The sequence below is a fragment of the Coregonus lavaretus genome, assembly GCF_964263955.1.
Source record: "Coregonus lavaretus genome assembly, chromosome: 29".
Lineage (NCBI taxonomy): Eukaryota > Metazoa > Chordata > Actinopteri > Salmoniformes > Salmonidae > Coregonus > Coregonus lavaretus.
The window spans coordinates 15,610,705-15,638,246 of NC_140016.1; the positions used below are offsets into that span (position 1 = coordinate 15,610,705).

At 47.9% G+C, this 27,542-nt stretch overlaps 1 protein-coding gene across 1 annotated transcript in view; it reads left to right on the top strand.

Annotated features, from left to right (window-relative positions):
* Window positions 1-20,556: 20,556 nt before the first annotated feature.
* The window catches only part of LOC311105032 (uncharacterized protein), a gene marked incomplete at its 5' end in the record, with an annotated part of 107,379 nt that continues 100,393 nt past the window's right edge, over window positions 20,557-27,542 (top strand). Inside the window, 3 exons of the mRNA XM_084147011.1 lie at window positions 20,557-20,620; window positions 20,821-21,016; window positions 21,073-21,141. Coding sequence (XP_084003137.1) covers window positions 20,557-20,620; window positions 20,821-21,016; window positions 21,073-21,141 — 329 coding nt within the window. The remainder of the gene's footprint in view (window positions 20,621-20,820; window positions 21,017-21,072; window positions 21,142-27,542) is intronic.

The following is a 27,542-nucleotide window of genomic DNA, read 5'->3' on the forward strand; positions in this document are numbered from 1 at the left end:
AACCTCGAGCGGAACGTACTTCCGACCCTCCGGGCACTGTGATGGACTAGGGTCGGTGCGTAACGCCCGCTCGAGTTCAGCATCGATCTCCCACACTACCGGCGCCACCAGACACGACGCAGGCAGTATGGGAGTGGGCTCCACGGACCTCTCCTCCGCGTCATACCGCCGAGACAGCGCATCTGCCTTGCCATTCTGTGACCCAGGGATGTACGTGATCTTAAACGTAAACCTGGTCAAGAACATACTCCATCTTGCCTGGCGAGGGTTCAGCCTCCTCGCCGCTCGGATGTACTCCAGGTTACGGTGGTCCGTCAAAATGAGGAAAGGGTGTTGAGCCCCCTCAAGCCAGTGCCTCCACACCTTTAGAGCCTGTACCACGGCTAACAGCTCCCTGTCCCCTACGTCATAGTTCCGCTCCGCCGGACTGAGCTTCTTAGAGTAAAAAGCACAGGGGCGGAGTTTAGGTGGCGCGCCAGATCGTTGTGAAAGCACGGCTCCTAACCCGGCCTCCGACGCGTCCACCTCTACTTGGAACGGCAAAGAGGGATCCGGGTGCGCCAGCACTGGGGCCGAGGTAAACAGGTCCTTCAGCCTCCCAAACGCCCTGTCCGCCTCGGCCGACCACTGCAGACGCACCGGACCCCCCTTCAACAGAGACGTGATGGGAGCTGCCACCTGTCCAAACCCCCGGATAAACCTCCTGTAGTAATTTGCAAACCCCAAGAACTGCTGCACCTCCTTCACAGTGGTTGGTGTTTGCCAATTACGCACGGCCGACGCTCGATCTACCTCCATCCTCACCCCTGATGCAGACAACTGATAACCCAAAAAGGAGACCGACTCCTGGAAAAACAGACACTTCTCTGCCTTCACATACAGGTCGTGCTCCACCAGCCTCCGCAACACCTTGCGCACCAGGGCTACATGCTCGACACGGGTAGGTGAGTACACGAGAATGTCATCAATGTACACCACCACCCCCTGCCCCTGCATGTCCCGGAAGATCTCATCCACAAATGATTGGAAAACTGATGGAGCGTTCATCAACCCGTATGGCATGACCAGATACTCGTAATGGCCCGAGGTGGTACTAAAGGCTGTTTTCCATTCATCGTTCTCCCTGATGCGCACCAAGTTGTACGCGCTCCTGAGATCTAGTTTCGTGAATAAACGCTCCCCATGCAACGATTCAGTCATGGTCGCAATCAGCGGGAGTGGATAACTATACTTCACCGTAATCTGATTGAGACCACGGTAATCGATGCATGGGCGCAAACCACCATCCTTTTTCTTCACGAAAAAGAAACTCGAGGACGCGGGGGAAGTGGACGGCCGTATGTATCCTTGTCTCAGTGATTCGTCTATGTAAATCTCCATAGCTTTCTTCTCCTCCTGAGACAAAGGATACACATGGCTCCGTGGGAGCGCAGCTCCTGCCTGGAGGTTTATCGCACAATCCCCCTGCCTATGGGGTGGCAACTGCGTCGCCCTCGCCTTACTAAACGCAATAGCCAAATCCCCATACTCAGGTGGAATGTGCAATGCGGGCACCTGGTTTGGACTCTCCACCGAGGTAGCCCCTACGGAAACGCCCAAACATCTACCCACACACTGAGCAGACCACTCCATCAGAGCCCTCTCCTGCCACGAAATCACTGGGTTATGGGTACTCAACCAGGGCATTCCCAGCACCACCGGATACGCAGGAGAGTCAATCAGGAACAGCTGAATCATCACCTGATGACCCCCCTGCGCACACATCCTAAGTGGCGCCGTGACCTCCCTGATCAAGCCCGTACCCAACGGACGACTATCTAGGGCGTGAACGGGAAAAGGAACATCAACAGGAATGAGGGGAATCCCTAACGCTAAACAAAACTTTTTATCAATAAAATTCCCAGCTGCGCCTGAATCTACCAGCGCCTTATGCTGGGCATGAGGTGCTACCTGTGGAAAACGTACAGGCATACAAAAATGGGCAACAGAGAGCTCTGGGTGAGTGGGGCGCCTACTCACCTGGAGGGAATCCCCAGTGCGGGGCCTGTCGTCATCTCCCCTAGGAGGCTATCCCCAGCACCTAGCCGCGGTGTGTCCTCCCCGGCCACAGTTGGTGCAGTGGATGGACCCCCTAGCCTGCCGACTCCTCCTCTCTCTAGCGCCAGCGCCCCCGAGCTCCATGGGACAAGGCTCGGAGGCGCTGGAGGGTGGAATGGACGGACCCTCCGCAAGACGTCCGCGGGTAGCCAGCAGGGTATCCAGCCTGATGGACATATCCACCAGCTGGTCGAAGGTGAGACTGGTGTCCCTGCAAGCCAGCTCCCGACGGACGTCCTCTCGTAGGCTGCATCGGTATAGATCGATGAGGGCCCGATCATTCCACCCTGCATCTGCCGCCAGAGTACGGAATTCGAGTGCGAATTCCTGGGCACTTCTCCTCCCCTGTCGGAGGAAGACCAGACGCTCCCCCGCCGCTTTCCCCTCCGGGGGATGGTCGAACACCGCTCTGAAGCGGCGGGAGAACTCAGGGTACGTAATGGTCGTGGCGTCTATCTTCCTCCACTCCGCGTTGGCCCACTCCAACGCTTTTCCGGCCAGGCAGGAGATCAGAGCGGACACGCTCTCGTGCCCTGAAGGTGCCGGGTGCACGGTGGCCAGGTATAGCTCGACCTGGAGCAGGAATCCCTGACACCCAGCCGCTGTCCCGTCGTAAGCCCTCGGGAGAGATAGTCGGACTCCTCGAGGTTCCGGTGCTGGAACGGGCGGGCTGGCCGATGGTGCTGGCAGGGCGGGCGGTGGTGGAGGCGAACCCCAGCCTCGGAGTGTGGTAATCACCTCCTGCAGGGCGTTCCCCATCTGCAGGAGTTGCTCCTGCTGATCCCGAACCTGGGCTTCCAGTCTGGTCTGGGCTGCTTCGGCTCCTGCTGATTCCATGAGTGGTGTATGATTCTGTCAGGGCGTGTGTAGGTGTAGTGTAGGAAATCAGATGCAGGACGCAGACGGTAGGTTCCAAATGCTGTATTCCGGCCCAAACACAGGCAACAGGGCAACAAAGCCCAACAGCTAAACTACGCACAAGGCGTATAGGCAAAATGCGCACAAACAGGTGCGACAAAATGAAGTAGTGCACGAAGCAAGTGCAATCGAGCTCCAGCGCAGTGGAGAGAATATGCTCAACCGAGCAAACACAACACTGACGAAAAACAATCATACACAACACATGACAAACACAACGAGAAACTTATAGGACACTAATCACGTAAAACAGAAACAGGTGTGACACAAACAGACAAAAGCAAACGAACATGAAACATCTATCGGTGGCAGCTAGAATTCCGGAGACGACGAGCGCCGAAGCCTGCCCGAACAAGGAGGAGAGGCAGCCTCGGCCGAAACCGTGACAACATCCCAGACAACTCCCATAACTTAATAAAATGTTCTGGGAACATTTAATGAACTTAGACAAGGTGTTCTGTCAACATTCTTACAACATTATAGGAGTGTTTTGTGCACACTGATACAAACATTATCTGAATGTCAGCACAACTGGACAGTTTCAGTGTTTTCGGAACCTATCGCTTGTCATATACCCACACTGTTCCCACAACCTAATTAAATGTTCTGGGAACATTTAAAGTATAGACAAAATGTGTTCTGGGAACGTTCTTGTATCATCAGGTGAATGTTTTTTGCAGCATAAAAGAAGGATGACACATTCCAAAAAACTCCCATTCCAACCCCCAATAATATGTCTGATTTAGATCCAGAGGAGCCAGGTTTTATCTGTCAAAACACTCACCAAACACTGAGAACTTCAAGATACGGCTACTCTCTCTATTAAGACATCCCCCCTTTGCACCAAAATAAAATAAAAAAATAGTTGTTTTAACGAGTCAATTTGTCCTTATATTATGTTTTCACATTAGACCTACAGGCACAGTATGACTCAGAATAGACAACCCGTTTCAGGGGAAATTAAACCATTAATAGTTTCTAACGCAGAGCATCATAACCCTTAATTGGCAAATAGTCTCTGGAAAAACCCTTAAAGCATTCTCTGAAATGCACGGTCGTTAGCAATGTAAATACACACAACTAATAATGAGTGTCCAGGTCTGGGATCTCTATTTACTTATCTTTCATATCTGCAATTCCTTTTCAGTTAATGATCCCAACATGTGACTAGTTCAAGGTCACAAATCATCATTCTATAAGCCATACACAGAGATACACTTTTATATCCCAAGGATGGTCAGATAAAGCATAATTACGTCAAATTTCACAGTTCCGATATTTGCTTCGTGTTGTTTGAATTCAGACAGAATAGACACTAAATATAGAGTTATGTGTCTAACTGCATCAAACAGTTCTTTCTGAACTCTGCGTGTATTTTTAATTATGTGCTGCACTTACAGCAGGTGTGAATAACTTTGGTTACACGTTTGATGTCATTGTCATTTCACATGTCAGCGTGGGTCTTGGGTAAATGGATCTGATTTCAGCCAGGTAATTTCTGCGTGGGTTGTCATTGTTGTTTTTATCACACCAGGAGGGTGGTGAGGTAGCCTAGTAATTGAAAAGGAGGACAATAACCTATACGGTTCTATCTGCAAATGTATAGTTTTTAGATTATGAGTATTTTTCAAGTCCCAGATCTCAGAACTGTTTTGTGATGCCTCTTCCATGACTCAATATATACACACAATTATTTTTGATTGACAACCTAGCATTCTGTGATTGGATTTCAGATAGAACCTTATAGCACCAAGTTAAAAGGTGTTTGCGCAGATAGAACGTTCAGATGTATCATTTTTTCATCGTTGAGAAAATTAGTTTTTCTTCTATGGTTGTTGGTTTAGTTAAATCAATGTCTGTTTTTCAAAACGTTTTCTTTCTCTGTTTCTCTTTTGTTCTCTCTTTTTCTCTCTCCCCCTCTCTCTCTCTGAGTGAAAAAGTTACAGAAGGTCAAAGGTCATACCCCCAAGACATGCTAACCTCTCACCATTACCAATAACAGGGAAGGTTAGCATGTCTAGGGGGTATGATCATTGTGCATCTGTAACTTTCTCACTCATCATTGTTCACGATTAATTCAGGATTATCAGTAATCATGGTAGCATACACATTAATGTAGAAGTATTTAGAAACATATTCTATTCTTACAATAAAAGTGACTCCAAATTGACACAATACATTATTTACCATTCATTTCTATTGGGCACAAAATAATCTGAAACACAACCAAAACAAACTCCAAATGCATCCAACAAGTTTGTAGAGTCACAAGCTTGATGTAGTCATTGCGTGTTAGGAATATGGGACCAAATACTAAACTTTTGACTACTTTATTTATAATAATCTTTAGGGATGTCAATCATTTTGACCCCTAACATTTTGAGGCAAAAAAATCTTACTTGTTTAACTAAATCTCATTCTCTGAGCAACTGTATTAGTATGAAATAATATAATTTCCCCAATTTCTTTCAGCATTTATTTTATACAGTCATTATTGCTCATTTTTACCAAGGGTGTCAACAATTTTGTACCCCACTCTATATACACATCAGTTTACAGAAAGGAAAAACTGGATCTTGGAACACCTGAATATAGAAACTGACTGAATTCTCTGAGGTGATTGAAATCAACTGCTTGACTTCATTAGAGGCATCTGACCTCAACTCGCCTCAGCTGCTCATCCCTCACATTCTGCAGAGACTCTGTAAACTCACTCTCCCCATATCCCAATCACATAACATGGTCTTCAGCACAACACAGCTAACTCCCTAACACTGGACCGGACAACAACCTCCTTTTTTGGTGAGGTTAGGACCTGTTGACCAATAATCGTCCAACAGTTTCCATTCCTCCCAATCCCTAGACTGTGATAGAATGTATCCTCTGTCATGCCTCAGTGGAAGTTATTGGGCAACAGCTAATGACTAGGGTACAATCAATTAATGTAGTAAACGTTATGTCACTTTCACGCTTACGACCACATCTGCCTTTGTCATTACAGTATCCGTGATGATCCCATGAGAGTGTTAATGATGTCTAGGTTGGTTCCATACTTCACCTTTAGTACATCAGAGACAAACACGATGGACCTACTCTCCCTGAATGAAACACGATAGACCTACACCCCCTGAATGAAACACGATAGACAGACCTACACCCCCTGAATGAAACACGATGGGCCTACTCCCCCTGAATGAAACACGATGGGCCTACTCCCCCTGAATGAAACACGATGGGCCTACACCCCCTGAATGAAACATGATGGGCCTACTCCCCCTGAATGAAACACGATGGGCCTACTCCGCCTGAATGAAACACGATGGGCCTACTCCCCCTGAATGAAACACGATGGGCCTACTCACCCTGAATGAAACACGATGGGCCTACTCCGCCTGAATGAAACACGATGGGCCTACTCCCCCTGAATGAAACACGTAGGTCCATCCCCCTGAATGAAACACGATGGGCCTACTCCCCCTGAATGAAACACGATGGGCCTACTCCGCCTGAATGAAACACGATGGGCCTACTCCGCCTGAATGAAACCCGATGGGCCTACACCCCCTGAATGAAACATGATGGGCCTACTCCCTATGAATGAAACACGATGGGCCTACTCCCCCTGAATGAAACACGATGGGCCTACTCCCCCTGAATGAAACACGATGGGCCTACTCCCCCTGAATGAAACACGATGGGCCTACTCCCCCTGAATGAAACATGATGGGAATATGTTGTAGCGTTTCAGCAGGAGGCCAAGGGAGACCAAGTCACAGTACATTCTGAAAGTGTAGTTTGTGTGCATGTATTATGACTAACCCCTTCGACTCTTGGGCATTTTAGTATATCACATTTATATAGAGTAGAAATAACAGCATCCTAACCTCAATGGTTATTGTCAAGGAAATCCTCCTGAACCAGGTTACATGAGTTGTTTGTTTCTTTTCTTTTCTATTTTCTTTCTGCTCTCCCATTGACTTTATAAAGGTATGTGTTTATCGGCTCTACGTGGCACAACACACTCTGAGAGAACCCTGAATTGGAGAAATTAGGTTTTTGCATCATACTGTGTTCGACGGTGACGGTTTGAGCCGTTGCCATGACTATGAGAGCTTGACTCAGAGAACAAAAAAAGATGGAGGGGGTAGACACTGCTGTTAAACTGAAAGATAAGATTATCTGAGGTATTCAGGAGACATACCGAGAAGACTTATTCTTTACAATGAAGGGCTGTAATTAATCTGGAGAAAGCAACAGGTCTATAAACTTCCTCCTTTTGGAAATATGCCTCTCAATCACGCATACCTGACACCCACTGCCATGGTAATTATCTTGACGTGAACAAGGCATCCATGTGCTTTGGCTGGGGAAACTTACCCTGGCATTTGGCAAAGCTCAGTCATTAGAGTATGATTCATTCCCTTGCCCAAGGAGCTGGTGATATCAGGGTCCTGCAGAAGCAGCAAGACTGTCATTTAGTCATACCTTTTCCTCTGAGCCGTACGGGGGAGAGGGGGTGCTGTGTGGATGGGGCTGAGGCTGGGGCGTGGAGCTGGGGGGTGGAGCTGAGGTCTGGAGCGGGGGGGGGGGTGGAGCTGGGGGGTGGAGCTTGTGCTAGATTAACACACACACACACACACAGTAATACACTGACTCATGGTTGCAAGCACTCACACCTTCACACAAGAAAAATTTAGTTTCTCAAATCAGTCTGATTCTTTTCACTGAAAGGTAATCAATTGTACCAGCTCAAAATGTCAGATGGACTTAGCTTCCGGAGCCTCAACAAAGCTTTAATTAAATCACAGTGCGATTTCCTACCTAGTTCAACTTTTTATATACCAAATCACCCCTCTATCAGACCATTCAGGGGCTACTCAATCTGCCTCATTCATTTAGTATCAGTACATTAAATACAGATTTAACATTCTCAAACTATTCTCCTATGTATGGAGAAAATGGACAAGGTACATTACGGCTTTGGACAGTCTCATGTCCCTTTGAAAACGAGCGAGAGAGATAAATAATATCTGGTCTACTGTTCTGCTTCAGCGGATGCAAATGAGCCGATTTCAGCTCAGTGACTCATGGTGACAGGGAGCATATGGGGGAAGGCACCTCCGGTTTTTCCTGCCTGCCACAACACACACAGCAAGTGGTCCTCCGGGGTAAGAGGCAAAGTCCTCTACTCACGGTAGGACAGCTGTGGCTGTGGGACACATACACACACACACAGACTGGCTAGCTGCTAATTTGCCTGCTAGGAGTTTGGCCTGGCACATGTGTGCGCATGCGTTTGTATGTGTGTGTATGTATGTGACTCCTGAGGGTTGCACAAATAGACTATTTCTTGGGGGACCAATGGGTTGCACATGCATCACAAGTGGTAAAACCAGGTTAATGTACATTTCGCTGGGGTTCACTGTCATTAACCTTATGCTACAACATTATTAAATGCCCAGTGCAGTCAAAAATGTGATTTTCCTTAGTTTTATATATATTTCCACACTATGAGGTTGGAAAAATACTGTGAAATTGTGACAATGATGATAATGCCCTTTAAGTGTAAGAGCTGTTTGAAAAGACGGCTTGAAATCTCAAACGATTTTGGTGGGAAAGAGAAGAAAGAGAGTTCCAAACCACACTGCCAATAACAGCTATTTTTCAGTTTTCCACTTCCCACTCAAACCACTGTGATGATTTACAACAAGATTAGCCAGCGGAGAGCAGGCTGCAGGAGAGCCCATTGGAGTCAAGCCTCAGGCTACATCGTTAAAAGCCTCTGCCGTAGAGTATGTCAGCTCATTCAGCTCAGTCCTTTGTGAGCCCTTGGGATGTCTGGAGTGCACCAGGAGAGGCTGATACAGTCCTTTATGAGCCCTGAGGACATGTCTGGAGTGCACCAGGAGAGGCTGATACAGTCCTTTCTGAGCCCTGGGGACATGTCTGGAGTGCACCAGGAGAGGCTGATACAGTCCTTTATGAGCCCTGGGGACATGTCTGGAGTGCACCAGGAGAGGCTGATACAGTCCTTTATGAGCCCTGGGGACATGTCTGGAGTGCACCAGGAGAGGCTGATACAGTCCTTTATGAGCCCTGAGGACATGTCTGGAGTGCACCAGGAGAGGCTGATACAGTCCTTTATGAGCCCTGAGGACATGTCTGGAGTGCACCAGGAGAGGCTGATACAGTCCTTTATGAGCCCTGAGGACATGTCTGGAGTGCACCAGGAGAGGCTGATACAGTCCTTTATGAGCCCTGGGGACATGTCTGGAGTGCCAGTATCAACTTCTACTTCACCACATACATCACAGCCTTCTTTCTCAAAGGGTAGAGTAAGAGAGGACAAACATGCATCATTCAAAATGCACAAGATGTCCTGTCTTCAGTCAGTGTACTGTACTGTACATGACCCATGGGACACAGCTACAGTATGTAGGGCCAACCTATTTCAATTACAGATCCAGATAGATTTCCTCTCATACAGGAGGCCAATGATGGGAAATACTTGGCAAACACAATCAATGTTGGGCTATAACAATGGGCAAACAGTAAAGAACATTTCTAGAAAGCATTCAAAAACATGAACCCCTGTTTGTGGTGAACATGGTATTCTCTTGTTGTGCGTGCCAAGTGGGGAGCTTTTATTTCGGCTGATGTTGAAGAAATCAATTTGATTAGCTAACATCTACGACAGGGTTCTTCAATTCCGGTCCTGGAGGGCCGAAACACTTCTGTTTTTTATTTCTACCTGGTAGTTAATTGCACTCACCTCGTGTCCCAGGTCTGAATTAGCCCCTGATTAGAACGAGAGGATGAAAAACAGAGGTGTTTCGGCCCCCCAGGACCGGAATTGAAGAACCCTGATCTACGATAACATTGTACACTGCAAGGATACTTACCCTCAAACACCCTTCTAATTATTTGATATTAGTAATAGGTCATGGTATTGATTACCCAGGGGCAACATTCCAGCCCTGTGTCATCTCTGAAGAGCACTGGAGTCCTCAATGCTTCAAATAGAATGAAACCCCATCGACCTATCTCTGTGATGAAACCCCCTCAAGCACAACTCATCCAACTGATTACAGAAATACTTTTAACACTGACCGACCGACCGCAAAGACTGTTAAAGAACTGTCGATAAATGACAGTGACAATGTAAAAGGGAAAGTTAACCTCTATATAGATAATGCTCTTGACCTGTTTTTTTTCTTGCCATCATTACACAATCATGCATAAAAAATAGACAGCAAAACATTTTAAGGCTTATTTAATGAATCTTTAAAGAGCAGTATCATTGTGTTGTGGTTTCTAAGGAGACCTTTGTCTGTCACCTTTAAAGGCTTTTGGGGTTTGTGATGCTAGTGAGTAGATCGTACCTGAGCTGTAAGATAGGATCATGAAGGGACGTAATCTGCTCTGAAGAGGCTGGGGACCTTTAGTATTACACTGCCTTCATCGCTCTTCAGCCTGAACTCACCTTTGAGGTATCAATAGGCTGGAAGGTCCTTGTGTAAACTGTCTAACAAAGTGCTGTTTACCAACCAGGATGAATTATGAGGGAACATAAACTTTCTGACCTTCTGAAAGTATGTCAACACATCACCTTAAAACAAACCATTGGGAGGTATTAGTTTATTGGTGAAATATTACACATGATTAGTTTATAAGTGGGCAAAACGTTCTGCAAAAAAACAGATTTTTTAAATAAATAAAATTCTCTAAACCAATTCTGTTCCCCTGAGCATGGCTAAAGATATAACATTTTAGACAAAATAATGAATGTTACCCAATGGTAAAGAGAGACAGGATATTGTTCCAACGGAGAGCATTCCATTTCAGATAATAGTGCTGGGAAACCTTGCCCCTGCCATAAAGCTGCCATATAAGGATTATTAGACAGCAGAATACTCTGGAATGAATTCTGCATCCTCAAATTAATCTTTATTAGGTTAATCTTGTACTTAGAAATAGCTAAAAACAAACTAGCTCTTTGATCTGTTTACAAGCTAAGGGGATTCCCCTCCTACAAACACAATATCATGTACCTACCCCAAAACCTATAAGAATACATTTCTAGATTCAGCCATATACGTAGCGCAAGAGCACAAACAGTTAAAACATAAGATTCAGGTTTTGGTGTGTGCATGTGTGGACCAATCAATGCTCCATGCAATGATGAGGGCAGCAGAGACTGTTGCACACCATACACTAAAGAAGAAAACTAGGTGGACCCAGAGGGGTGGGCCCTGACCTTTCCCTGTGGAGGTTCACAGCTGACCCTGGCCAGTCCCTGTTGTCAGCCTGCTCACAGAACAACATGTCTATGGTCTCACAACAGCAGGAGAGGGTGATGCTCTGTTTCACTAGCTTCACTTGCAAGGTCTCTTTCTAATTTTATCTTGTTGTTGCTCTCTCGCTCTCTCTCTCTCTGTCACAGGTGTAGAGAGGAGCAGGCAGGAGGCAGTCACAGGTTTAGAACTACAGAATTTATTTAAGCACCAGAGATCAAAGTGGGACGAAACCCAAACGTGGTTGTGCTCACTAGCACCGCTCTTCGGGACCGTACCCCTACCAGTCGACCAGATACTGGTTTCTCAAATGACTGCCTCACCAATTACTTCTCAGATAGAGTTCAATGTGTCAAATCGGAGGGCCTGTTGTCTGGACCTCTGGCAGTCTCTATGGGGGTGCCACAGGGTTCAATTCTCGGGCTGACTCTATTCTCTGTGTATATCAATGATGTCGCTCTTGCTGCTGGTGACTCTCAGATCCACCTCTACGCAGATGACACAATTTTTTATACATCTGGCCCTTCACTGGACACTGTGTTAACAAACCTCCAAACGAGCTTCAATGCCATACAACACTCCTTCCGTGGCCTCCAACTGCTCTTAAACGCTAGTAAAACTAAATGCATGCTCTTCAATCGAATGCTTGCACCTGCCCGCCCGACTAGAATCACTACTCTCGGCGGGTCTGACTTAAAATATGTGGACAACTACAAATACCTAGGTGTCTGGTTAGACTGTAAACTCTCCTTCCAGACTCACATTAAGCGTCACCAATCCAAAGTTAAATCTAGGATCGGCTTCCTATTTCGCAACAAAGCCTCCTTCACTCATGCTGCTAAACATGCCCTCATAAAACTGACTATCCTACCAATCCTTGACTTCGGCGATGTCATTTACAAAATAGCTTCCAACACTCTACTCAGCAAATTGGATGTAGTCTATCACAGTGCCATCCATTTTGTCACCAAAGCCCCATACTACCCACCATTGTGACCTGTACGCTCTCGTTGGCTGGCCCTCACTACATATTCGTCGCCAAACCCACTGGCTCAAGGTCATCTATAAATCACTTCTAGGCAAATCCCCACCTTATCTAAGATCATTGGTCACCATAGCAACACCCACCCGTAGTATGCGTTCAAGCAGGTATATCTCACTGGTCATCCCCAAAGCCAACACCTCCTTTGGCCGCCATTCCTTCCAGTTCTCTGCTGCAAATAACTTTAAGCATCAGTTGTCAGAGCAGCTTACCGATCACTGCACCTGTACACAGCCCATCTGTAATTAGCCCACCCAACTACCTCATCCCCATATTGTTATTTACATTGTTATTTATTTTGCTCATTTGCACCCCAGTATCTCTATTTGCACATCATCTTCTGCACATCTATCATTCCAGTGTTAATACTAAATTGTAATTATTTTGCACTATGGCCTATTTATAGCCTTACCTCCATAACTTACTAAATCAAATCAAATCAAATCAAATTGTATTGGTCACATGCGCCGAATACAACAGGTGCAGACATTACAGTGAAATGCTTACTTACAGCCCTTAACCAACAGTGCATTTATTTTAAACAAAAAAAGTAAGAATAAAACAACAACAAAAAAGTGTTGAGAAAAAAAAGAGCAGAAGTAAAATAAAGTGACAGTAGGGAGGCTATATATACAGTAAAATAAAGTGACAGTAGGGAGGCTATATATACAGGGGGGTACCGTTGCATAGTCAATGTGCGGGGGCACCGGCTAGTTGAGGTAGTTGAGGTAATATGTACATGTGGGTAGAGTTAAAGTGACTATGCATAAATACTTAACAGAGTAGCAGCAGCGTAAAAAGGATGGGGTGGGGGGGCAGTGCAAATATTCCGGGTAGCCATGATTAGCTGTTCAGGAGTCTTATGGCTTGGGGGTAGAAGCTGTTGAGAAGTCTTTTGGACCTAGACTTGGCACTCCGGTACCGCTTGCCGTGCGGTAGCAGAGAGAACAGTCTATGACTAGGGTGGCTGGAGTCTTTGACAATTTTGAGGGCCTTCCTCTGACACCGCCTGGTATAGAGGTCCTGGATGGCAGGGAGCTTTGCCCCAGTGATGTACTGGGCCGTACGCACTACCCTCTGTAGTGCCTTGCGGTCAGAGGCCAAGCAGTTGCCATACCAGGCGGTGATGCAACCAGTCAGGATGCTCTCGATGGTGCAGCTGTAGAATTTTTTGAGGATCTGAGGACCCATGCCAAATCTTTTTAGTCTCCTGAGGGGGAATAGGCTTTGTCGTGCCCTCTTCACGACTGTCTTGGTGTGTTTGGACCATGATAGTTCATTGGTGATGTGGACACCAAGGAACTTGAAGCTCTCAACCTGTTCCACTACAGCCCCGTCGATGAGAATGGGGGCGTGCTCAGTCCTCTTTTTTTTCCTGTAGTCCACAATCATCTCCTTTGTCTTGGTCACGTTGAGGGAGAGGTTGTTGTCCTGGCACCACACGGCCAGATCTCTGACCTCCTCCCTATAGGCTGTCTCATCGTTGTCGGTGATCAGGCCTACCACTGTTGTGTCGTCGGCAAACTTAATGATGGTGTTGGAGTCGTGCCTGGCCATGCAGTCATGGGTGAACAGAGAGTACAGGAGGGGACTGAGCACGCACCCCTGAGGGGCCCCCGTGTTGAGGATCAGTGTGGCAGATGTGTTGTTACCTACCCTTACCACCTGGGGGCGGCCCGTCAGGAAGTCCAGGATCCAGTTGCAGAGGGAGGTGTTTAGTCCCAGGATCCTTAGCTTAGTGATGAGCTTAGAGGGCACTATGGTGTTGAATGCTGAGCTGTAGTCAATGAATAGCATTCTCACGTAGGTGTTCCTCTTGTCCAGGTGGGAAAGGGCAGTGTGGAGTGCGATAGAGATTGCATCATCTGTGGATCTGTTGGGGCGGTATGCAAATTTGAGTGGGTCTAGGGTTTCTGGGATTATGCTGTTGATGTGAGCCATGACCAGTCTTTCAAAGCACTTCATGGCTACAGACGTCATTTAGGCAGGTTATCTTAGAGTTCTTGGGCACGGGGACTATGGTGGTCTGCTTGAAACATGTTGGTATTACAGACTCAGTCAGGGACATGTTGAAAATGTCAGTGAAGACACTTGCCAGTTGGTCAGCACATGCTCGGAGTACACGTCCTGGTAATCCGTCTGGCCCTGCGGCCTTGTGAATGTTGACCTGCTTAAAAGTCTTACTCACATCGGCTACGGAGAGCGTGATCACATAGTCGTCCGGAGCAGCTGGTGCTCTCATGCATGCTTCAGTGTTGCTTGCCTCGAAGCGAGCATAGAAGTGGTTTAGCTCGTCTGGTAGGCTTGTGTCACTGGGCAGCTCGCGGCTGTGCTTCCCTTTGTAGTCTGTAATAGTTTTCAAGCCCTGCCACATCCGACGAGCGTCAGAGCCAGTGTAGTATGATTCAATCTTAGACCTGTATTGACTCTTTGCCTGTTTGATGGTTCGTCGGAGGTCATAGCGGGATTTCTTATAAGCGTCCGGGTTAGAGTCCCGTTCCTTGAAAGCGGCAGCTCTACCCTTTAGCTCAGTGCGGATGTTTCCTGTAATCCATGGCTTCTGGTTGGGGTATGTACGTACGGTCACTGTGGGGACGACATCATCGATGCACTTATTGATGAAGCCAGTGACTGATGTGGTGTACTCCTCAATGCTGTCTGAAGAATCCCGGAACATGTTCCAGTCTGTGCTAGCAAAACAGTCCTGTAGCTTAGCATCTGCGTCATCTGACCACTTTTTTATTAACCGAATCACTGGTGCTTCCTGCTTCAGTTTTTGCTTATAAGCAGGAATCAGGAGGATAAAGTTATGGTCAGATTTGCCAAATGGAGGGCGAGGGAGAGCTTTGTATGCGTCTCTGTGTGTGGAGTAAAGGTGGTCTAGAGTTTTTTCCCCTCTGGTTGCACATTTAACATGCTGGTAGAAATTAGGTAGAACGGATTTAAGTTTCCCTGCATTAAAGTCCCCGGCTACTAGGAGCGCTGCATCTGGATGAGCGTTTTCCTGTTGATTAATGGCCTTGTACAACTCATTCAGTGCAATCTTAATGCCAGCATTGGTTTGTGGTGGTAAATAGACAGCTATGAAAAATATAGATGAAAACTCTCTTGGTAAATAGTGTGGTCTACAGCTTATCATAAGATACTCTACCTCAGTCGAGCAAAACCTTGAGACTTCCTTAGTATTTGATTTTGTGTACCAGCTGTTGTTTACAAATATACACAGACCGCCGCCCCTTGTCTTACCAGAGTCAGACGTTCTGTCCTGCCGATGTAGCATATAGCCTGCTAGCTACATTTGCACACACTGTATATAGATTCAGTGTGTTCTAGGCTATCAGCCGGCCCTGGAACCGGAGTCAGTTCGAGGCTCCTGCGGTGGACGATTGGTTCTATTGTGTTATTGACTGTACGTTTTGTTTATTCCATATGTAACTCTGTGTTGTTGTTTTTACCGCACTGCTTTGCTTTATCTTGGCCAGGTCGCAGCTGTAAATGAGAACTTGTTCTCAACTGGTTTACCTGGTTAAATAAAAATAAATAGAAAATACTGGAGAAGCCCCCCACAACGCTGTGAGTCCAACAGGCTGCGGACGGAGTACGACGGGGGTTCCCTTGACGTCCAAGGGAGGGGGAGGTGCGTCGTGGGGTCCAGCACTAGCCAAGGGACCAGCTGCCACCGGCCTGAGGAGAGATACATGAAATGAGGGTGAGATACGGTAATTGACGGGGAGCTGTAATCTGTATGTCACCTCATTGACTCTCCTCAGGACCTTGAATGGCCCCACAAACCGTGGGCTCAGCTTCCGGCAGGGCAGGCAGAGGGGCAGGTCCTACGTAGAAAGCCAGACCCTGTCACTGGGGTGAAAGACCGGGGCAACACTGCAGTGACGATTGGCCTGCGCCTTCTGCCGGAGGATGACGCGCTGGATACGGGTGTGCGCTGTGTTCCATACCTCCTCGGTGCGCCGGAACCAATCGTCCACCGCAGGAGCCTCGAACTGACTCCGGTTCCAGGGCCGGCTGATAGCCTAGAACACACTGAAAGGGTGTGAGGTTAGTGGAGGAGTGACGCAGCCCACTCCCCCGGCCGGTCCTGACAGTAACTACGAAGGTACCTACCCAGTTCCTGATTTACCCTTTCCACCTGCCCATTAGATTGGGGACGGTACCCGGAGATGAGGCTGCCTGTGACCGCCAGTCGTTCCATGAGGGCCTTCCAGACACGGGAGGTGAACTGAGGACCACGGTCAGACACGATGTCCTCCGGGATCCCGTAGTGCTGGAAGACGTGAGAGAAGAGAGCCTCCGTGATCTACAGGGCCGTAGGGAGACCAGGCAGAGGAATCAAACGACAGGCTTTGGAAAACCAGTCCACAATGACCAGGATGGTGGTGTGCCCCTCCGAGGGGGGAAGGTCTGTGACAAAGTCCACAGAGAGATGGGAACAGGGTCGTTGTGGAACCGGCAGCGGGTGGAGTTTGCCATAGGGGAGGTGTCTAGGTGTCTTGCTCTGTGCGCAGGTGGAGCAGGAAGAGACGTAAACCCGGACGTCCCGGACCAAGGTGGGCCACCAGTACTTGGCGGAGAGACAGTCGGTAGTACGGGCTATACCTGGTGCCCCGAAACAGGTGCTGTGTGTGCCCAGGCGAGGAGACGGTCCTGCACATCAGAGGGCACGTAGATACATACCTCGGGACAGTGGGCAGGTAAGGGCTCCTGTCTCAGGGCTCGACGGATGTCCACGTCCACATTCCAGACGACAGGAGCCACAATGCGGGACAGGAAAATAATGTGTGTCACTTTCTCCCTCCGATCCTCCCGGATAGGGATGTGGGTGGCCTGGTCCTGACTTTACACGGAGGTGACACAGATTGACAACTCCCCTAACACACCTGCGACCAACCCAACAACCTCCAGTCTGTCCATGAAATACTGGGGTTATGCAACTGTTGCCAGGGGAAACCTAAAACTACGGGGTGTGCAGGAGAGTCTAAGATGAGGAAAGTGATGCGTTCATGGTGGTTGTGATTAACTGTGAGGGAAATGGGAATCGTGGTCTGGCGCACCAGTCCTGTTCCTAGGGGACGGTTGTCTAGGGCATGGACTGGGATAGGGGGTTGTAAAGGGACTAGTGGAATGCGTAATGATAAGGCCACTGACCAGTCTAGGAAATTGCCTGCAGCACCTGAGTTTAGGACTCAGTGGGGGACCAGGATAGTCAGGGAAGGTGACAGGGAGGAGGAAGGCACGTCCACGGCTACCTGGGAAGGTGCAGGAGTGCTACTCAGCCTGTCGCTTCCTCGCCTGGTTCTCCTTCTGGGACAGATGTTCCAGGGGTGGTCCGACTCCCCGCAGTAGGAGCAGAGACCCTGTTGAGGGAAGGTGCATTGTGCCCACCTCCATGGGCTCAGTCTCGCTGGAGGTTCCTGGGAGAGACCCGAACCCACGGGATGGGCGACGACGGGCACGCAGGAGATTATCCAGGCAGATGGCCATGGCAATGAGCTGGTTGAGCGTGAGGTCCTCATCGCGGCAGGCCAGCTCGGTCTGGACGTCCGCCTGTAGCCCGCTGCGGAAAACCGTCAACAGGGCCTGGTCGTTCCAGCCAGTGGACGCAGCCACCGTCCGGAAATCCAGAGCATACTCCGACGCTGTCCTGGACCCCTGGCGTAAACAGAGGAGACGCTCACCTCCCTCTCGGCCCTCTGTTGGGTGATCGAAGACGGCCCGGAAGAGTTGGGTGCAGCGCTCATAGGACTGCACTTCTGGACTGTCCCTCTCCCAGACGCCGTGCGCCCACTCCAGAGCCTGGCCTGTCAGCACCGAGATCACCAAGGCCACCTTGTCCCTCTCGGAGGCCGTCCCAGCATGACGGGCAAGGTGGAGGTCACACTGCAGGAGAAACGCCCTACAGCGAGCTGGGGTGCCGTCAAGGTGGGCAGGGCTGATTGGACCGGGTGATGTAGATGGTGGTGGGGTGGCTGAAACGACCGCGGGGAGCTGGGAAGGTGGTGGTGTAGCCTGCAGTTGGCGTATGGCCCGGAGCACCTCGTCCATGGCAGTCCCGAGGCGCTCCAGGCACGAGTCGTGGTGGAGGAGCTTCGCTCCTACAGCGGAGAGGTTGGGATGTCCTGCTGCTTCCTGTTTTCTTGGGTCAGTCATTCTGTCACAGGTGTAGAGAGGAGTAGGCAGGAGGCAGTCGCAGGTTTAGGACTACTGAATTAAAACAAGTTACATATACAATGACCGACAAAGACAAATGGCAGTGGGAGTATATATACAGTGATAGAGTGGGGATTGGAACCAGGTGTGTGTAATTATGACAAGACAAGTCCGGTGTTGATGAGTGAAGGGCGTTTGCCAGCAGCTAGAAGGCCAGCTACGCCGAACGCCTCAGCTGGACAGGAGGGGGAGCCAAAGTGAAGGCTGGTGTGACACTGTCTCCATTTATCTATTTATTTCTGTGCTGTATGTACTGCATTGAGCATACCTAACTTCATATTTTTGTAAGGCAGTAGAGAAATAAGTGCAGCCATTCCTACGCCACCCCAGGCTTAAACAAAAGCATGAGGAGCTCTGCCTAACATATTTAATTTAACTTTTATTTTGACAGGGAGTCATACTGAGACTAAGGTCTCTTTCACAGATGAGCCCTGTATAAACATCAATACACATCAATATTCACAACAATACACAACACACATCAATATTCACAACAATACACAAAAAGCAAAACACAAACATAGAAAACAAACACGTTTTTCAGTATAAAGGTCATCAATCAGCCTTTTGAATTGCCCTAGAGGCACCAATTCATCCAATTTTAGAGCGCCTTGGAGATTATTCCACAAGTAAGGTGCAGAAAAACTAAAAGCTGATTTACCTAACTCAGTGGAGATTGAAGGGATCTCGAGATTTAGCCATCCCTGAGACTGGGTCTGGTTTCTCCTATGTCTGTAAGTTAACAATCAACATACAACGTTCAGGTTGAGTGGCAAAATAAAGAAGTCAACAACAGGTTACAAGTTTATACGTTTTATTTTCTCCTTCTCCACCATTAATCAAAATCTCAGACTTCTGTCTTAAGCCTGGTCAAAGGACATGGAGCACATAGGAGAACACAATGAGATATACACACAAATAAACACAGGTTCTGGTGCAGGGTCGAGGGAAGCACTACCTAAACATTAATTCAACTTCAAATCAAGGTAAATCAAATATATTCTCTCAATTTAGTAAGACAGTCAAAAACAAACAACCAGTCACTTCCCTGTACCTTCCCCCATGGCAACTTACCTGCACCTTCCCCTGGGCGGCCACACCTCAAACAAAAAAGAGACGGGATTTAAAGAGTCAGCCAATGAAATTACAGGATCAATCATTCAATTAGCAAGGCAGAAACATGCATGATAAGCAATGGAGGCTCATTGTCACACCTTTTACATTTATTCAGAACACTTGAAAACCTTCACCCCACAGTAGTTCTGCCTTAGTAACCCATAGGACAGTAGACTTGTCATGGAGACATAGCTACCAATCTGAGAGAAGAGGTTGTTTCAAAAGCATTGAACAACCCATTCATCAGCAGCGTGTGCTCAGGTCTTATGTCCCATAGTTAATAACCAGGCTGATTACTCATTTCAATAACCAGTACTGGCCATCAGTACAAATAGATAAAGTGAGTGACCTGGTGGATGGATCAATTGTTTGCTCTCAAAATGGACTACGTACGCTCATGGAAAATCTGCCACTTAAAAAGAAAACATTGTTTTTAAACTGTTCTGTTTGGATGTGTGGGCAGGCATCCGATTCTACACCCACACACAATTAATTTGTTCTCATCTGCTTTCAGTTATACTGTGTTTCATCCTGCATCTCTGTTTTAATGAAAGCACATTCAGCATCCAAGGCTTAGTTGAATGACATCTGACAATGAACAGGCTTCTGAACAGAATGCAAAGCTGATATAAGTGAAAAGATGATTGAGCACATCTAACAGGGTAAATCATTTTGATATCTGATGAAAATATATATTCATGCCAGACCAAACTCTGGAGATTGTGTTGATTCATGCACATCCTGTCCAGTGATCGTCTGTTTGAAACAAGACTATACAATATATTAAATATGTATAACTTGTAATGATTGATTGGAACTGCATCTTATTTCCTTATTCACAACCTATAGATGTGTGTGCAGAACATGGACCCTGTGGAATTACCATACATCCTGTGTTGCCATAACACTTGGCTCTGTCTGTCTGTTGGTGAGAAACTTTCCCACCCAGCTGATGCGGAACTTTCACACCCAAAAAAGGCTTCCAGCCCTGGAAGAATTTAATCCTCAGTGAAATCTGTCTTTTTCCTCTCTGAGATGTAACGTATATTGAGAGGCAGGAGACTAGCACAAACTACATTACCAGAATAGAACAGAACAGTGTGATCTCTGAATTAACTACCCTCCCAGACCCAGTCTCTGTGCCCCAGCCCCACCCCCAGCCTAAGCCCCAGTCACTGTGCCCCAGGCCCCAGCCTCAGTCACTGTGCCCCAGCACCACCCCCACCCCCAGCCTAAACCCCAGTCACTGCCCCAGGCCCCAGCCTAAACCCCAGTCACTGTGCCCCAGCCCCAGCCCCAGCCTAAGCCCCAGTATCTGTAATGAGTAAGGGTTGTTTTGTCCGACTAAGTTCCTAAAGATGTTTCTTCCTTTGCTCTCAGGGTGGATCCCCCAGGCCCTGAGGATCATCCAGTGGCCAGTCTCTCCCCCGAGGGTATGACTCGTATGAGGTAAGTAGCCTATCCTGGTCATTTCTGCCTCCCAGGGTGGACCTGCTGCGTCAGACAGACTCAGAGACAGAGGAGACGTGCGTCAGAGTGAAATGTGTCTCTCTCTACTTCAGCCTAAGACAGCCAGCCGTCAGTCTAGTCATCAGTCCATGTCGGGGCTGTGTTGATTGAAGTGGACGTGGTGGTGACCGTGCAGCAGCAGTCTACACTGTGATATTAACTTAGACTGATGTGGCTGATGGATGAAGAACTATTTGTGGCTGATGGATTAAGGACTGTATGTGGCTGATAGATGAAGAACTGTCAGTTCATTGATAGTGCAAACTCCAGTGGCGATTTTAGCATGTAAATCTTGGTGGGGCAATTATTATTATTATTATTTTTTTACAAATTGTTGCATGCCAGCAAAGCCACTACACAACACTTAACAATACATTAATTGCACTATAACTGTGACAAACAAACTGTTAGGGCCTACTTAAAGCTGTCCCAACAGCAGAGCTTTATTTTCAGCACAATGGAGTCAATCCTTACCACCGCTACACCTGGCTATCAGCGGAGCCTTGTCTTGCAGCGAAACAGTTCATTCAGCCTCATTTACTGCCTTTAAAAAAAACATAGCTGATATGGCTGACTTGCTTAACCTCTTAAGGATTGGACCCTTTTTTTCAATTTTCGCCTAAAATGACATACCCAAATCTAACTGTGTCACGTCCGTTGAAGGACGGGACAGACCAAGGCGCAGCGTGATATGCGTACATGTTTATTTTCTATTAAACACAACGACAAAACAACCAACGAAACGAAACGTGAAGTCCAAGGTAGACGACACAACATACCTTAACCGGAACAAGATCCCACAACCCACTAGTGCCAATAGGCTGCCTAAGTATGCGCCCCAATCAGAGACAACGAACGACAGCTGCCTCTGATTGGGAACCACACCGACCAACAAAGAAACATACATACTAGATCGACAAGCAATGACCAAACACAACAAGGAATATACACACCCTGACTCAACATATAAGCGTCCCCTGAGTCAGGGCGTGACAAACTGCCTGTAGCTCAGGACCTGGGGCGTGACAGTACACCCACCCCCAAAGGTGTGGACTCCGACCGCACAACATAAACATAACAGGGTAGGGGCCGGGTGGGCAATCCGCCTCGGAGGCGGATCCGGCTCGGGGCGTGACGACCTCTCACTCTCCGCCTCCCTGTTGCGCCCCTGGTCTGGTCTGGAGCCGCTGCTTCCCCTCTCCTTCCTCCCACCATACGCCAGGCCCTGTCTGGACCCTGGTGTGGGAGACCCCAAACCTGGAGAGGGGCTGACGTCATGGTCTGGACTGGAGCCGCTGACCGGAGCTGGATCAGGCACCAGTGGAGCGGACTGCTCTGGCTCCGGAGTGGAACGGCTGACCGGAACTGGATCAGGCACCGGTGGAGCGGACTGCTCTGGCTCCGGAGTGGAGCAGCTGACCGGAGCTGGATCAGGCACCGGTGGAGCGGACTGCTCTGGCTCCAGAGTGGAACGGCTGACCGGAACTGGATCAGGCACCGGTGGAGCGGACTGCTCTGGCTCCGGAGTGGAGCAGCTGACCGGTGCTGGACCAGGCACCAGTGGAACGGGCACGGGCCGTGCCGGACTGGACAAACGCACCACTGGTCTGGTGCGAGGAGCAGGCACGGGCCGGACCTGACTGGCGACGCGCACCACTGGCTTGGTGCGAGGAGCAGGAACAGTCCGGGCTGGGCTGGTGACGCGGACCACTGGCTTGGTGTGAGGAGCAGGAACAGGCCGGGCCGGGCTGGCGACGCGCACCACTGGCTTGGTGCGAGGAGCAGGAACAGGCCGGGCCGGGCTGGCGACGCGCACCACTGGCTTGGTGCGAGGAGCAGGAACAGGCCGGGCCGGACTGGCGACGCGCACCACTGGCTTGGTGCGAGGAGCAGGAACAGGCCGGGCCGGGCTGGCGACGCGCACCACTGGCTTGGTGCGAGGAGCAGGAACAGGTCAGGCCGTACTGGGAACACGCACCACTGGCTTAGTGTGGGGAGCAGGAACGGGCCGGACCGGACTGGCGACACGCACCACTTAATTGGTGCGAGGAGCAGGACTGGGTTCCTTTATTAACCCCCGCTCCTTCTGCTGCCTAACCAGCTCCTCTCGCCGTGCCTCTACACTTTCCTTCTCCCTTTTATCCTCCTGTAGCGCCTCCCTCTGACCAAATAACTCCTGCTCCCTCTGAACCAATAGCCCCCGTAACATGGTGGCCTCCTCTCCTAACCTGCAGACCCGCCCTTTAACGGCCTCCTGCTGCCTCGTCGTCCACACCATTTGCCCCCCCCAATTTTTTTATTGGGGTTGCCTCTCGGGTATCCGTCGTCGGCACTGTTGGCGCCGTTTCTCCTCTCTATACCGGGCCTCCACTGTCTCTTCCCAAGGACGGCGATCCATCCCAGCCTGAATCTCCTCCCAAGTCCAGGATCCCTTACCGTCCAGGATCTCCTCCCAGGTCCAGGCTGTCTGCTCCTGAACAAGCTGCTTGGTCCTCGTTTGGTGGTCCTCAGTAGCTCAGCTGGTAGAGCACGGCGCTTCTAACGCCAAGGTAGTGGGTTCGATCCCAGGGACCACCCATACACAAAAAAATGTATGCACGCATGACTGTAAGTCGCTTTGGATAAAAGCGTCTGCTAAATGGCATATTATTATTATTATCTTCTGTCACGTCCGTTGAAGGACGGGACAGACCAAGGCGCAGCGTGATATGCGTACATGTTTATTTTCTGTTAAACACAACGACAAAACAACCAACGAAACGTGAAGAACAAGATCCCACAACCCACTAGTGCCAATAGGCTGCCTAAGTATGGTCCCCAATCAGAGACAACGAACGACAGCTGCCTCTGATTGGGAACCACCCCGGCCAACATAGAACCATACATACTAGATCGACAAACAATGACCAAACACAACAAGGAATATACACACCCTGACTCAACATATAAGCGTCCCCTGAGTCAGGGCGTGACAAACTGCCTGTAGCTCAGGACCTGAAGCAAGGATTTGCATATTTTTTATACCATTTGAAAGGAAACACTTTAAAGTTTGTGGAAATGTGAAATTCATGTAGGAGAATATAATACATTAGATCTGGTAAAAGATAATACACAAAAAAAAACATGTATTTTCCCCCAACAAACATTTCTCCATCATCTTTGAAATGCAAGAGAAAGGCCACAATATAATATTGCAGTTTAGGCACAATTTAGATTTTGGCCACAAGATGGCAGCCGTGTGTGCGCAAAGTTTCAGATTGATCCAGTGAAGCATTGCAATACTGCAATGTTTTTATCTCTGGCCAATGACCTTGAGCCTTCTTGGTTGGGCACTAATGTAACTCTATGGCAGCACACAAGTGGCTTCAATTTTCAAGCTCTCCCTGTAGATTTTGCGGCAACGTAGTGTCCCCATGAGTGGCAGAACACTGAGCCAATCACGGCGCTACTAGAGAACATTACCTACCCCTACGCTCCATATTTTCCGCTGGCTGCCCCACCACCACAGAAAGCACGAACTAGGCTGAAACACCTGAATTTTGGAGCTACCTTACTCAAGAAAGCAAAAAAGAGACCATGTTTGTATGCAGCTTTACTAACTCAATGTTATTGTTTTTTTTACATTGTTTGCAATCTGATATGTGACACGTATTAATGCCAAAATAACATGTAAAACAGGCACACAAAGAAATATATAAAAATAAAGCTATATTTTGCTAAACAGGTGACTGGTTGCCACTGGCAAATTCAAGGTCTCGTCCTCCCCCTGGCTTTGGCTCTGTAGTGGACAATGAGCTGGATGGTTCAATGCTGTAAGAGTACCAGATGGAGCTCTGTGTGAGACCACTGTATAATTCAGAAGTCCACACAGTATTTCCAGTATTTGAATGTGAAATGTCAGGCTGAACAGACATCACCATCCGCTTTCACTCAACGTGGACTCAACCTAGCTCACAACAGGAAATTATGTCATGATCACTACTAAAGCAAAGAAAGTGGGGAAAAATTGTTTTCAAGGACACATGCATTTCATGATGTGAAGATCACCAACATGACATGGGAAAACATTACAGAGTTAATGACCTGTGAAAGTATGGCCGCAATATGTCCCCCTGCAGTAATTCACCCAGTCCAAAATCATGCCTCACTGGCTAGCATCAGTCCCCTGATGACATTAGCATCCAGCCTTTCCCAATGAGAGGCATTGTCTTACGTCAGATAGCACGTCGATTCTGCCTTCACTGATCTGTCTCGTATCTTGCAAAGGGTAATGGGATAGCTCGAAAGTATACTGAACAAAAATATAAACGCAACATGCAACAATTTCAATGATTTTACTGAGTTATGGTTCATAGAAGGAAATCAATAAGTTGAAATAAATTCATTAGGCCCTAATCTATGGATTTCACATGACTGGGCAGGGGCACAGCCATGGGTGGGCTTTGGAGGGCAAAGGCCCACCCACTTGGGAGCCAGGCCCTTTCACTGGGGAGCCAGGCCCAGCCAATCGGAATGAGTTTTTCCCCACAAAAGGGCTTTATTACAGACAGAAATACTCCTCAGTTTCATCAGCTTTTCCGGGTGGCTGGTCTCAGATGATCCCGCAGGTGAAGAAGCCGGATGTGGAGGTCCTGGGCTGGCGTGGTTACACGTGGTCTGCGGTTGTGAGGCCGGTTGGACATACTGCCAAATTCTCTAAAATGATGTTGGAGGTGGCTTATGGTAGATAAATGTACATTCAATTCTCTGGCAACATCTCTGGTGGACATTCCTGCAGTAAGCATGCCAATTGCACGCTCCCTCAAAACTTTGACATCTGTGGCATTGTGGTGTGTGACAAAATTGCATATTATACAGTGTTATTGTCCCCAGTACAAGGTGCACCTGTGTAATGATCATGCTGTTTATTCAGCTTCTTGATATGCCACACCTGTCAGGTGGATGGATTATCTTGGCAAAGGAGAAATGCTCACTAACAGTGATGTAAACACATTTGGGCACAACATTTGAGAGAAATAAGCTTTTTGTGTGTATGGGCAATTGCTGTGGTCTTTACATGTTGCGTTTATATTTTTGTTCATTATAGTTCGGCTCCAATGTAGTCTAACGACTGAGAGGGGTATTTTTGTCCAAGACACTTGGCTATCCTTCATTGCCCTTTGATTTGTTTTGCTCCACAGAAACATCACTTTATATACAGTAGGTGGGCTCCTCCTGGGCTGAGAACAACAACTAAATATGAGAGCTCCTGTAAGGTCCATGGTTCAGCGAGGAGCTGGGGGAAATGCTCTCTGAAGGTTTACATATAGTACGCCTGGCTTTACTGGAATACAGTGATGTGATGCATGAATTTGTTTGCTTCCTGACCAACAGATGTGACTCATTAACTTCTAAACACTCATTAACTTCTTGGTCTCTCCTCCTGGTCTCTCCCAGTCCAATATGTCTCATGTCTTAACATGGCTCCTGACTCACTTGGAGAGACTTATTGGACAGAGGTACAGTTTTGCTGCTACCCCACTGGGCAAAAACTGGTTGAATCACTGTTGTCTCCACATAATTCTAACCCAAAAATTCAATGTGATAACGTCGAATCAATGTGGAAAACTGTTGGATTTGAAAAAAGTAATCAACGTAAGGGAATTTTGTATTTCTTTCACCAAACGTTTTACCTAAATCAAATTAAATGTTTTGGTTTATTTCACATTGACTTCACACTAGTTGACAACTCAACCAAATGTATATCAAAACTAGAGGCTGAACTGACATCTGTGCTCAGTGGGACCTCTTTTACGATTATATACTATGCTCCATGAATGCTGTGCTCATCAGTATACAGTAGTTTTAGGCTGTCATTCAAATAAACCACAATGCACCCACATCACACTGAACTTGACTTTTAAAGGCAATTTATATATGAGCTGACATCCACAGCAGTTAAGCAGGTTGGCATTTATTGGGATGAATCTTGAACTGGAGGCAGCTCTGCAGCGGTCAGTAGCTGGCACAGCCACAAAGCCATAACATCTGATTTTAAACCTTACCCTAACCTTAACCACACTGATAACCCTAACCTTAAAATGAAGACAAAAAAGCACATTATTTTTTTAATGAATTTTTACGATATAGCCAATTTTGACTTTGCAGCTGGCTCATCTAGCGGAAACCGCTCAATTCTGCCTCCAGGGCAAGACTTAAGACAATAAACATCAACCTGCAGCATTTACTGCGAACGCTATCTCTGCGATTGTCAAAGAAATTGCCTTTAAAAGTAAAGTACAGTACAATGTTTGAATGCTGGTCCTAGACACCTTAAACTGTCATTTTACATTTTCACAAAT